Source organism: Myotis lucifugus, unplaced genomic scaffold (assembly GCF_000147115.1).
Source record: "Myotis lucifugus unplaced genomic scaffold, Myoluc2.0 scaffold_152, whole genome shotgun sequence".
NCBI lineage: Eukaryota > Metazoa > Chordata > Mammalia > Chiroptera > Vespertilionidae > Myotis > Myotis lucifugus.
The window spans coordinates 2,941,195-2,956,046 of NW_005871200.1; the positions used below are offsets into that span (position 1 = coordinate 2,941,195).

Below are 14,852 nucleotides of genomic sequence, written 5' to 3' on the forward strand. Positions count from 1 at the left end.
TCATTTATATAACTTCCCGCCATACTCCAGATCCACCATGCTTTGCTTACCTCACCATTTTATATCAAAGAGCCGCATGTGGCTCACGAGCCGCGGTTTGCCGACCACTGCACTAGGGGTCTTAAAACATATTCCCCATGGATAAGGGAAAACTACTATGTTGATTAAAAAATAAGTGCCTCAGAATAATGGTTATATTCCTTACTTTTCACATATGGTAGCTGCGTGGAATTTATAGTTAAAATACAGAAGACATTTCTTAGCTGTTCTGCAGTGTCAAAGTGGAAACTGTCTGACTCAGCCTTGCAGTCTCACACACTTCTTTGGCTGTCAGAACTGGAAGAGGCAACTAATACCAAGCCCTGCGGGAGGACAGCCCTGTGGCCTTGAGATTGTTCATAACAACCCCTGAGTTGATTAAAAGTGATGTTGACAGGCTTCAATCCCTCTTGGTTTTATGGATTTTGGCTGCTAAGTGAAGCCTTCAGGACTAGAAAACTATGAGAATAACATTAATATTTTTACTAGACTGTGAAATGTTCTAGATAACAACATAGAAAAGTGGATCTAAAATGTAAACTATTGCTTAAACTTGACCATGTCTTTAAAAATAAACCATGAATAATATGAATAATATTACACACACACACACACACACACACAATTAAGATAAAGGTATTATTCAAAGATAGGCAGAAACAACCCCTCTCCAAAATTAGGGACTTCTGAAAAACTTCTGACAGCTTGAAATAGGAATTAAGCAAAATGTTATTTTAATCAAAGCTTCCCTTTTGAATTTCAGATTGCATATAAAGGTATAATAAATCATATATCTTAAGAAAAGCCTAAGTCACATATAGCCCAGTACAGTTAGAATCAATATCTCAATAAAGTTGAGAGAAGTTAGTCTTGAATGAGGGTGAAACCTGCTTCATTTATTGCACAACACTAGCTGTGGGTATGTGAGGCAATTCCTTTCTTACTCTACATTACAACTTATTATAAAATGACTATGCTTTATTAGTTTATTATATTTTAGGACAAAACAAGAGAATACTCTGCATGTTCAAAATCAGGTTTTTTCAGATGACAAATTTGCCCTAAATACTTATATTTGTTTTCAATACCCTTATGGTTAACAGTAAAGTTTGAGAAAACATTGTATTTATTTTTTAGGGTTCTTAAATTGGGGCCCTTAAATGCCCTTCAGTGGGATCCATGAACTCTCTGAAATTTTAAATAAAAGTGCGTGTCTGTGTAAATTCCTGGGATTTTCAAAGAGATCAATGATCTGAGAATAAAGTTACTGCTTTGGGTGAAAGTTACATATAAGAGGACTGAGTTTATTTTAAAAAGAACCTTCCAGATAACTTATAGGAGATGTTAAGAGATAAAAGGTAAGTTGGAATCATTTAGCTAAAAGTAATGAAACCTGAAACTAGCATGAAGATGTACTAGTCTGAAGCTATAATGAAGTTCTGTGTTTGTACATACTTGTATCTTTATCTAGGGCTTTGACAGAAAACTTAAACTAAAAGATGGACAATAATGGAAGGATATTTATATGTATGTCTGAAGAGTGATTATAATGACTCATGCTATATACTAATAGTACAAATATCTACTATCATGCTATAGCAAATTTATAAACTCATTTAACATTTATCCAAATATCTGTTATCCTTTTTGTTTTTCTTTTCCCGATCTTTATAAACTGGATTCCTTTTTAAAAATACAATTGTAACATGTCTTTTTAACAAACAGAGCCTCTAACACCAAGCCACTCATACTAAGCCCTGTGTGTTAATGCATGAGAATTCCTTTTCCTAAATATTTCAATGAACAATTTCCTACCTTGATTTATTCAAAAAATTTCAACCAATATTCCTTAAGAAAAGCAGTTTCCATTTATTAAAGGTTATATCTGATGTCTCTGCCACAAAACATAGTATCATTACATTTAGTTTAATGGGGGAGGGGGGAGAGTGAATACACTAACAAATAGTGGTATTTCATGACTAAAAGAAGTCAGGTATAAGGCAAGGGAAGAAATGGACCTTAAGTTTCTAGCCTAACTTAAAGCATTTAAACTATGATTTTTTATTATTCTTCAATTAACTTATAAGTATCTAATTAGATAAGAATCTATATAGCATTTTCATAGAACCATAGGAATTATGAAAGAATTTAAATAATTAATAAGGATAAGAAATCCTTTCACAGTGTCTGAGAGAAACCTTTCCCAGAGCAACATCAAAGGAAAAAGATGGCCTAAAATGATGGGCATTTTTCTATTGAGTTGATTATCCAGGAATAAAAGGGTTGACAAGGACTGACCTCTGTCACTAGGCTTGTTAGGAAAGGCCTGGATAAAGAAAATGTTATGTTAATGAATCAGATGAATGATGGAGGAATTATCCTCATACACACACTTAGTCTATGTCTTTGGAAAAACATGTAAAACACACATGAACAAATTCTACACTTCCCTAAATATATCAGATATATCGCTCACTTTTTAGTTGTTTCAGTTCTAATAAGGAAAAACAGGATTTTCCAAACCAATGGACTGAAAAACAAAAACAAAAACTGGGCTTTCAAAAATATTCCTGCTGAAACGTAATAGGATCCTGGCTACACACGGAATTTGGTGAGCAGTACAGTGAAGGAGCTTTATGAAGAGACTCCTGACAACGTCACTCATGCTCCAGATATATTAGAAATAGAAGAAAAATACTGTATACCTGAATGCATGTCATTAAGGAATCAAAATTTTAAGAAAGTCCACAACTTAAGATCCTGATGATGGACTTTTGAGAGTATTTCGATTTAATGGAGATAATTAGAGGTGCTAATGCTACGGTAGCTAAGATTTTTTATTAAGATTTTTCATTTAAAAATGTCAACAATGTGGCTAAACCTCCTCAGTATTAAGTATCCTGAATATTCAGGTTCAGTCTATTCTGAAAAATTCTCCTTTTTCAAACCATAAATATATATGTCATAAATGCAGTGGAAAGAAATTTAAACTCACACATCTCAAATTCATAGGAGAAAAGTAGTTCATGGAGCCAAAAATCAAATGTGAAGAGAAGTCAGAAAGTTAAACAAAATACAAATTTTATAGGCTACTCAGAAAACATTAACAGAAAGCTATAACAACAAAGAAAAAGGATGATCTCAAACCTTTTTTTAAATGACTATCTTGGACATTCATAGTATCATTTTTCCTTGCAAGAAGGCCTAGATGGAATCTATGATCAACCCTCAACTAATACTACTAAAAAAAATTTTTTTGTTAAATGCTTTCCAAGATCAGGAACAAGACAAGGATGTCTATTCTCATCATTTCTACTCAACTCTGCACTGTAGGTTTTAGCCAGTGTAACAATGCAAGGAAAAGTAATAAAAGGCATCCAGATCAGAAAAAAAGAAGGAAAACTATCTTTATTAGATGACATAATCACTTATGTAGACAATCCTATGGCCCTAGCTGGTTTGGCTCAGTGGATAGAGTGTCAGCCTGTGGACTGAAGGGTCCCAGGTTCGATTCCGGTCAAGCGCAAATGCCTGTGTTGCGGGCTCGATCCCCAGTAGGGGGCATACAGGAGGCAGCCAATCAATGATTCCCTCTCATCAATGTTTCTATCTCTCTCTCCCTCTCTCTTCCTCTCTGAAATCAGTACAAAAATATATGTTAAAAAAAAGAAAATCCTATGAAATGTACAAAAAAGCTACTAGAACTAATAGAGTGTAATAAAACTGTATGATTTAAATACAAAATTTAATCATATTTATATACTATCAATACAAATATTAAAATTGAAGTACTTTTAATATTTACAGGTAAATTTATTTTAAAATTTGCAAGACCAATACACTAAAACAACACATATTGCTGAGAGACAGTAAAGATCTAAATAAATGGAAAAATATATAGTCTTCATGGATTAAAACATTCAATATATTGTTAAGATGTCATTTCTCCTCAAACTGATTTATAGATTTAACATGATCCAAATAAAAATTCTAGCCAGCATTTTTATTAAAATTGATAAAATGATTCTGAAATTCACATGGAAATTAAAGGAACCTATAGGTTAGCCAAAACAACTTTGAGGAAGAACAAAGTTGGAGGATTTATACTACCTGACTGCATGACTTATTATAAAGCTACATTAAGATAATGTTTGTATTGGTGGGAGTAAATATATGCAAATTGCATACCTGATAAAGGACTTATATCCACAAAATACAAAGAATGCTCAAAACTCAACAGTAAGAAAACAAAAAAGCAAGTTTAAAATGGCAAGATTGGAACACACACTTCACTAGAGATGTGCAGGTGGCAAAGAAGCACATGAGAAGATGCAAATTAATACTACAAATACCACCACATACCTACAAGAATGGCTAAACTTAAAAAGACTGACCAAATGTTGATGAGGATGTGGAGGAACTAGCACTCTCACATCCTGCTGGTGGGAAAATAGGTTGGTAATTTCTTAAACATACAACTGTCATAACGCAGCCATTCCCATCTTAGGTATTTACCAATGAGAAATGAAACTATATATCCATACAGAGACTTGTATACTAATGTTCACAGTAGTTTTATTTTAAACAGCCAAAAAGCAGAAACAACCCAAGTGTCCATCAACAGGTGAAAGAATAAAAAGATTGTGCACTAACCACGTAATAAAATACTACTCAACAATAAAAAGGATTGAACTATTGATAAGTGGAACAACATGGATGAATCCCAAAATAATTATGCTGAGAGAAAAGCCAAGAAGGGTGGGGCACAGAATTCTGTATGATTTCCCTTATATAAAACTAGAGGCCCAGTGCATGAAATTCATGCACGGGGGCGGGCGGGGGGGGGTCCCCTCAGTCCAGCCTGCACCCTCTCCAATCCGGGACATCTCTCTCGCAATCCGGGACCGCTGGCTCCTAACCGCTTGCCTGCCTGCCTGCCTGATCGCCCCTAACCGCCTCTGCCTGCCAGCCTAATGCCCCTAACTGGTCCCCTGCCGACCTGATCGCCCCTAACTGCCTCTGCCTGGCCCCTGCCACCATGGCTTTGTCCAAAAGGACATCCGGAAGATATCCAGTCTAATTAGCATATTACCCTTTTATTAATATAGACTATAGGCCTGATGCACAGATTCATGCACCGATGGAGTCCCTTGGCCTGGCCTGCACCCTCTCGCAATCCGGGACCCCTTGGGGTATGTCAGAGAGCCGATTTCGGCCCACTCCCCACAGGCCACGGCGAGGTACCCCCGTGCACCGGGCCTCTAGTACACATATAAGACCTTTGGTTAATCTCTTCCCGCCCTCCCCCTCCCCCTTCCCTCTGAAATTCATCAGTCTGTTCCATGTTTCCATGCCTGTGGTTTCTGCTCCTGCATTGAGCATCTGCCCCCTGGTGGTCAGTGCACATCATAGCTACCAGCCGGTTGCTTAGGCTTTTATATATAGAGATAGATTCTAGACAATGTACATTAATCTATAATGATACAATCAGATCAGTGGTCACCTGAGGACTGAAAGGGAAAAAGGAAAGGCAGGGGAAGGAGAATGATTTCAAAGGGGCACAGGGAAACTTTGGGGGTGATGATTTCAGAAATGTAAGCATATCAAAATTTATCAAATTGTACACTTTATATATGTACACTTTTTTGTATGTTAATTACCTCAATAAAGCTGTCAACATTTTAAGGGCAAAAGGAGTAATCTAAAAGATTAATCAATGGCTCTAAATTTGACTCTTCTTAACTAATCACTGAAGTACTTTCATCAAAATCAACTCTACTATGGGCAAAAATATTTAAATAATTCTTCACAAAACTGATTTACTTCTTCAGCAGAGATATGCAAAAGCAAATATAAGTCACTGTTCACAAACACAATATTTTTTATATGTTGATGGTTATTTGCAGATTTTTAGTGAGTTCTGAACAAGTGAACTACATCTAGGAAAATTATACTGGAAAATGAACAATCATACCTTGATTTGTGCAAAGGGTCTTTCATAACCTCCAACATAAAGAAGTCCAACATTCTGAGGAAGCAACCTACAAAGAAATAAAATGCATTATTTTAAAAATACTCTTAAATGTAAGGTTGCATAATCATCAAAGTTATATAATAGATTAAAAATAAAACAGATAGTGAAAAAATGAATATCTATGCAATTATTGTCTTTTGGACAATTATTGCACTATGGGATAATAACCAGCAAAGAAATAATTCTTTTCTTTTTTTTTAATCCCCACCAGACAATATTTTTTCATTGATTTTGAGAGAGTGTGAAGGGGAGGAGAGAGACAGAGAGAAACATCGATGTGAGAGAGACACATCAATTGGTTGCCTCCCACACGTGCCCCAACCAAGGCCAGGGATTAAGCCTACAACGGAGGAATGTGTCCTTGACCAGAATCAAACCCAGAACCCTTCAGTCCGTGGGCCAACACTTTATCCATTGAGCCAAACTGGCTAGGGCAAGAAATAATTCTTATACTTCAGAAAATAGTGGATACATGTTGAGAATGAAAACATAAATGTAGAACAGTCTAATATATTACTAATTCTAGCAAAATTACTACATAGTGTCTCTGGGGAAGCATTAAATAAAGTAATACATATAGTTTAAAACACATAAGGATTCAACTCAGAACACACTCATTGTATGTCTGTACTTTGCACTATATAATACAATCCTAAATAATTAGGTCCCAAAATCTAACAGGAAAACCAGACACATAAATAATTAACCCTAACAAAAGGTGGCCTCTAATAAGTGCTATTTATACAGGTATTTGCCATTACAAAGTAGTGAAGTAAGAGGAACTTATTATGGAGGGAGCTGAAAACGTTTAAATAGGTGGTATTTGGGCTTAGCTTTGAAGGGTGGGTAAAGCAGAGGGAGAAATTAAGGAAAGTTCTGAGAATGTAGAAGACAATTTTAATTAATACAAAGAGTAGACAAGTATGGCTGGAGTAAGGGATAATTTAGTTGGAGATGAAAATCCAAAGAAAGTTTGGAATGGACCATGAAGAATGCCAAATGCCCTATCTCCATATAAGGAATATGAAGTCATATTTTATAAGATGTACTTATTTCTTATAAAATAATAAATGCACATGAAAATAAAAATCAAACTATATAGAGCTTAGGAAAAAAATAATGGTTCCCTTCCCTGCATCATCCCTCCCTTTCTATTCCTACTGCAAAGCGGTCAATCATTCTAAACTGCATGAAAACACTGTGAATGAAAATATACCGTCATTAGAACTGTGCTTGTGGAATGGTGCAAGGTAGGAAAAGAGCATACTTAAATATCCCTGTGTTTATTTCACCTAGTATCACAAATCTTTTCCTAATGGACACTGTGAGTAAATGGACACAACATCAGACTTAACACTGTTCTACATAAATCCAAAAAAAAAAACTTTGCCTATACCCCTGCCCAAAGTAACTAGGCCAACATACATCTTCTCAGAAGTTAATAGCCTTTTATATTACATAAAAAAGTATCTCTCAGATGAATGTAAATTCTATTACATCGATCTGAAAATGGAACATTGAATAGTATCTAAAGTGAAAAAAAATAACTGCAAACTCAAAACAATCAAATGGAAAATTCTCAGTGTACCGTATTAGTCTAATCATAGAAAATTTGAACACAAGATTATCATAGCTGTCCTTTTAAAGTTAGCTAATGACTTCAAAACCCTACTTCAACAATTCCAAGGTATGCATTTATTCATATTTAAACTTCTCTGAAATTAGAATGCCCTGATACTCAATGGTGCCTTATAATCATTGTCACCAGGTGATGTTGTGAAGTGGCTGTGTGATTACCTCCCACTGACTCAGTTTACTAAATAAGACTAAGAAAGCACACTAGCAAAGCACCTTAGACTTTATAAAATAAGGTAGATATTCAGTCTCCTGGGAACAACCTATGTTCCCAGACATTCTTTAAAGGCCTACAAAGCATTAACAGCCATTAAAAGAATGTTAAAAGCTGATAAGCACAATCTGAATTAAACCAATTTAGCAAAAAACCACTTAAGTTTAGAATATAAATGATACTTACAGTAATTCATTTTAGCATGTTGCTGAAGATTATAAACATGACAAAAAACATTTTTGTTCACTGGATGCAAGTAGAAAGCATAGAAAATGTCCCCAAATCTCAACTGTGAAATGGAGAATTTCTTAGCCATCAACTGATAAATTAATTCAACCAACAAAACTTTAAATCTCTCACAAATCATTGCTAGTATCATAAATTTAATGTTAGTTAAATGTAACAGTGGTAATTTATTTCCTATATAACAAATATTCACAAAAACCTTGATAAACCCCTCTTAGAAGTAAGAATAGTCACTGTTCATACAAGTAGATGCTAGAAAAAGAAATGAATAAAGTAGGCTGACATTTAAAACTCAGTATGCCTCTAATTACTATGCATTTCAGGAAATGTGCCAAAATACTAGTATGCCCCCCTTCTTCTAACTTGCCTATCTAATTACCTTTCCTAAACAATAAATTTCTTAAATATATCAATTACATACCACATATATATTTCACTTTTTAAATACTGTTCTTTCTCATTCATGTATCTATTATTCCTCACCATAGATTATATTACCACCACCAATTGAGTGGGTTTTAACATGTATCATAATTTTAAAGGCCTGCTTGCATAAAATACTTTGGGAACACAAATTCACATTTTTAAGATGGGAGATTTCTTAAAATGTTTTTACCTTTCAAAAAATTATTTTGCCAAATTGTATACATAATTATTATCAAATAATAGGCACCATATTATGATGAAAGGGTACTTGTGTATAACATAGCAATCACATTTTAAATGGCCAGAGTAAGGCATTAATTCAGCACTGATAAATGCATGTATGTATATGAATATGTTAAAATGGAAACCCTGACTCTTTTAGTATCAGGTAATTGTTTTGCCCTTAAGTTACATGAACATTAACATAACCTTTATACAAAAGCTAACAAGTCCCAAAATATTTGCTTATAATTAAATGTTTCTATAGTGTGGCTACCAAAGAAGCTATTTTGGGCAAGTAGTAATAAAAAGGCACTGTTGGGGGGTAGGGGTGGAGAGAATCTATCAGGACTAATGTTCATTTTGCTTCAAGTTCCCAAGTACAAATATAAACAAGTATCTATACTGGGAAGAAAGTTACAAAATTATTTCCAGAAAACCTCCTTATATAAAGGAAAACTAAAACTTGTCATGTAATCAAATAAACATTATTTAAAAGAGCCTCATTCATCATAAACTAATGCTCTATCAGATATGGAAATAATGCTTTAAAAGGAAATTGAGTCTAGAACTATTTCAAACTGAAAGCTAAAGGGTATCTTTAAAAAAATAAGAATAAGCTAAATAACTCAAAATGAACTGCAACAAAATACCTTGAAAAAACATATGGTATCTCGAATACTGACTTACATAAATCACACTTTTTAGCCAAAAAGCAAGTTCTCCAAAGAGCAGACTACATCTAATATATCTACCTGTAAGGAGAGTGGGGTGGGGGAAGACAAAATGCATGCACTCAATATGGGATCAATAGTGTCCTTCTTTTTTTTTTTTTTAAACATATTTTATTGATTTTTTACAGAGAGGAAGGGAGAGGGATAGAGAGCTAGAAACATCAATGAGAGAGAAACATCGATCAGCTGCCTCCTGCACACCCCCCACTGGGGATGTGCCCGCAACCAAGGTACATGCCCTTGACAGGAATCGAACTTGGGACCCTTCAGTCCGCAGGCCGACGCTCTATCCACTGAGCCAAAGCGGTCAGGGCAATATAGTGTCCTTCTGAATTTGAGAAATGCGTATTATTGAGAAGACCTACATTCTTTGAGACTTCCAGTACAATGTAAATAAAAGCAACATGTGCCTTAGGCTCAGAAAAACTTGGATAAGCTAATGAGTGAATTAGTATCCTTAGAAACTTCCATAGCCTACTCTATTCTGCTTTGCTTTCTAGACCCTAGAAAGCATAACACATGATCTAAACTTTTGTTAAAAGAAACAACAACAAACTACCACCATCACCAATAACACGTTTAAATAATCTGTGTGCCAATAGAAACTAGCTGGAAATGATGTTTGGTTAGGTGAAATATGTATGGAGTGAAATAAATAAGACTGGAGAATCATAAATAATAGAAAGCTGAATCATTTTTGCAAAGGTATATAAAAAGAAATGCTGAGCTACCAATATTCAGAGAATACCCTATCTTACATCACACACAAAAATCAACTCAACATGGGTTAAAGACTTGAATGTAAGACCTGAAACCATAAAACTCCTAGAAGGAAGCACTTCCAGCCAAGATGGTGGCATAGATAAGCAAGGTATTGCCTCCTCCCACAACCACATCATAATTACAACTAAACTATAGATCAATCATCATTCTGAACCACCTGAAATCTGGCTGAATGGAAGTTGTACAACTAGGGAATTAAAAAAGAAGCCACATGGAGACCGGTAGGAGGGGTGGAGATGAGGAACAGGCTGGTCCCACACCCACACACCCATATATGGCAGATAATCTTGGCTGCAAAGTCCTCCCTGAGGAGAGAGGGAACCCAGTCCCACATCAGGCCCCCAAGCCCAGGGTTCCAGTGCTAGGAGAAGTTCCCATAACTTATGCTGTAAAAACCAGCAGGAATGGAGGCTGAGTGAGACAGAGGGCTGCTGGAGTCCCAAGCAGTTCCTCTTAAAAGGCAGACACTTACTCAGACACACTACCTCTGAGCTCCAGTGCTGGGACAGCAGCTCAAAACGCACCAGGGATATACAGGGAGGAACTGAAGTGTCTGGCATGATGGCAAGAACTCAGGGGCAGCTTTCTCCCAGACGAAAGTGCTGGCAAAGGCCATTTGTTCCTTTGATGAGCCCTCCTCCCACAGAGCCTACAGGCAAGCACCATATCTGACTCTCCATCAACCTGATTCACACTGTCTACTCCACCCTGGTGATTCCCTGCGATCCTGCCCCACCAAACTTTCAAGCCCACCCAAGCTGTTTCTAGTGGCTTTTCAGATTTTCCTAAAATCTCTCAAACAGCAGCATCTGGAGCACATGGTCTCAGTGTGCCCTGTACCTCTTACTAAGTGGCTCCAGGCCCAGCACTAGCAGCAGCTGGCCATTGTTCGTAGCTTGGCCTCTTCTAAGCCCAGCACAAATAGCAGTCATCTGCAGATCACTTTGTAGCTCAAGCCAGTGGCCCTAGACAAAACACAAGTGGCAGTTGACCTTGACCTGCACCTCTCAGGGGGTACCAGAGCCAGCTTCAGACAACGTCAAAACACCACCCAACCACCTCCACAGCAACTACTCAAGAGGTGAAGTCAGCAGGCACCAGAGCTCAGCTGAAGTAAGTCTTGCTCTGTGGGGTAGACACCAAAAGCAAAGGCAGCAAAAGCAGGCAAGCAAATAAACAAACAAAAACAAGTGGGACTACATCAAACTAAAAATCTTCTGCACAACAAAGGAAATCATCAACAAAATGAAAAGGGAACTACTGAATGGGAGAAAATATTTGCAAATCATATATCTGATAAGGGGTTAATAACTAAAATATATAAAGAAGTTACATAGCAAAAAAATAAATAATAAATAAATAAATGAACAGATTAAAAAATGAATAGAGGAACTAAAAAAGTATACAACTAGCCAACTGGTACATAAAAAGGTACTCACATCACTAACCATCAGGGAAATGCAAATCAAAATCACAATGAAATATCACCACTTCACAACTGTTAAAAGACAAAGGTAAGTGTTTGCAAGAATGTGGAAAAAATGGAACCCTTATGCACTGTTGGTGTGGATGTAAATTAGTGCACCCATTATTAAAAACAGAGCTACCATTTGACCCAGCAATTCTACTTCTGGACATAAATCCAAAGGAAATGAAATCACTACCTGGAAAAGATACCAACACCCCCATATTCATTGCAGCATTCTTTATGATAACCATAAAAAAGGAGGAAATCATATATTTTGCAACAACATGGATGGAACTTGAGAGCATTATGCTAAATAAAGTAAGACATACTAAGGTAAATACTGTATGACCTCATTTGTATGTGTAATATAAAAAACAAACTTATAGAAACAGGGACCAGATGGATGGTTCCAAAGGTTGGTGGAGGTGAGGGGGTGAAAGTAGCCAAAGTTACAAATTTCCAGATATAAGATAAATTAAATGTACAGCATGGTGACAAGAGTTAATAATACTGCATTGTATATCTAAAAGTTCTCATCACAAGAAAAAATTTTGTAACTACATGAGGTGATGAATTGTTAACTAAACTTACTGTGGTAATCATTTCACAAATCATTATGTTTATACACCTTAAACTAATACAATATTATATTTCATCTAGAGGCCCAGTGCATGGATTCGTGCACCGGTGGGGTCCCTCAGCCAGGCCTGCGCCCTCTTGCAATCCAGGACCCCTCGGGGGATGTAGAACTACCCGAGGGCTGTAGTAGTGCATGAAGCAGCAGGCGGCCAGGGAGGAACCCGAGCCGGGGCCGGGCACCGCTCCCGCTCATCCTGGCCCCACTGCACCTGCCGCTGCTGCCGTTCAATAGCGCTGCTGCAGAGGCGGGAGAGGCTTGCGCAGCCGCGCTCGTCAGCCGTGAGCCCAGCGTCTGGTGCCCATTGGTCCCGCTGTGGGAGCACACTAACCACCAGGGGTCATTGCGCGTCTGCCCCCTGGTGGTCAGTGCACATCATAGCAACAGGTCAAACCATCGACCGGTCGAATGGTTGACCAGTAGCTTAGGGTTTTATATATATAGATTATATCTTAATAAAACTGAGGAAAAAAGAAATACTAATTTTCAAAAAACATTATTCAGATACTGTAAGAAGCCACCAAGTAAAATAAATTTATAACATGTGCATTATCTCCTAAATTGAACACACACATAACCTAAGGACCTGGCAATTCCAATTTCAGGTATGTACCCAACAGAGTGTGTGTGCATGGTCTAAAACACACAAAAATGTTTGGCTATTATAGCTGACCACCCTAGTACTACAATCCATCCAAAAAAACCATTATGTTTTATATGTATGTGTGTGTGTGTGTGTGTGTGTGTGTATCCTATCTAATAATAGACAAACATGGTAATTAACCGTAACTTCGCTACCCTTCCCATGGGCTAATCAGGGTGATATGCAAATTAACTGCCAACCAAGATGGCGGCCGGCAGCCAGGCAGCTGAAGCGAACAGGAGGCTTGCTTGCTCCAGTGATGGAGGAAGCCAAGGTTCCCCGCCTGCTGCTGCCGGGCTCTGAGCTCCAGTCTAAGCAACAATGTTGCAATTATAGAAGCTAAACAAACCCAGAAACCTGCTTTCAGCCAGCCGGCCTCAGAGCTGGAGCTGCAACAAAGTTTCAATTACAGAAGGTAAATAAATCCCAGAATAAAAAAGAAAAAGAAAAAAAGGAGAGACTGGGAGCTTCAGTTGCAGGCTTGGCCTGCCTGAAAACAGCCCTCAGCCCCTCATTCAGGCTGGTCAGGCACCCCAGTAGGGACCCCCACCCTAAAGGGGGTGCAGGCAGCCTGAAAACAGCCCTCAGCCCCTCATCCAGGCTGGCCAGGCACCCCAGTGGGGACCCCCACCCTAAAGGGGGTGCAGGCAGCCTGAAAACAGCCCTCAGCCCCTCACCCAGGCTGGCCAGGCACCCAAGCGGGACCCCAACCCTGATCCGGGACACCATTCAGGGCAAACCAGCCGGCCCCCACCCGTGCACCAGGCCTCTATCCTATATAGTAAAAGGGTAATATGCAAACTGACCCTAACAGCAGAATGACTGGGAATGACTGGTCACTATGACACACACTGACCACCAGGGGGCAGATGCTCAATGCAGGAGCTGCCCTCTGGTGGTCAGTGTGCTCCCACATGGGGGAGTTCTGCTCAGCCACAAGCCAGGCTGATGGCTGCCAGTACAGCAGCGCTAAGGATGTCCGACTGCAGCTTAGGTCTGCTCCCCGCTGGCAAGTGGACATCCCCCGAGGGCTGCCAGGCTGCCAGAGGGATGTCTGATTGCCATCTTAGGCCCAATCCCCTGGGGAGCAGGCCTCAGCCAGCAGGTGGTCATCCCCCGAGGGTCCCAGACTGAGAGAGGGCACAGGCCGGGCTGAGGGACCCCCCCCACAAGTGCACAAATTTTTGTGCACCAGGCCTCTAGTATATATATATATATATATATATATAGAGAGAGAGAGAGAGAGAGAGAGAGAGAGCGCAATTAAATGAATTCCATGTCATGGATGAATTTCAAATTCACAACACTGAGCAAAAGAAGTAAGGTAAAACAGGCAAAACCAAATCCTACTGTTTGGAAATGCAAATCTAAGTAATAAAAGTATAAAGGAAAGCAAGGAAGCAAACCACAGAAGTCTGGATAGTGGTTATCTCTGGTGGGAGGAAGAAGTTTGTGAATCAGAAAGAGGCATGCTGGAGGTATCTAAGATGCTATTTCTTCCTTGTCCTGAATACATGGGTGTTGCTTACATGAAATTTCATTAAGCTGTACATTTGTGTTTTGTGCACTTTTCTATATGTCTATTAAATTTCATAATATAAAAGGTCTTAATATAAAAAGCACTAAGAAAAAAAACAACATAAGCAATCAGTAAGAGAGTGAGACTGTCTCCTAACTTAGGTGTATAATATTAATTGCTACATTAACATTTTAATATTCCTGTATAAATAGATGAGTATTTTAGGAGATAAGCTACTAGAGAATCCAAAAGTCA

General features: G+C 38.1%; 1 protein-coding gene across 7 annotated transcripts in view; it reads right to left on the bottom strand.

Moving 5' to 3' along the window:
• Window positions 1-14,852, bottom strand: part of RNGTT (RNA guanylyltransferase and 5'-phosphatase) — a 200,353-nt gene that overhangs the window by 38,827 nt on the left and 146,674 nt on the right. For all 7 annotated transcript variants that reach the window (XM_023759339.1, XM_023759335.1, XM_023759337.1 and 4 more), the window contains one exon: window positions 6,014-6,080. In XM_023759339.1, the coding sequence (XP_023615107.1) occupies window positions 6,014-6,080 (67 nt within the window). The remainder of the gene's footprint in view (window positions 1-6,013; window positions 6,081-14,852) is intronic.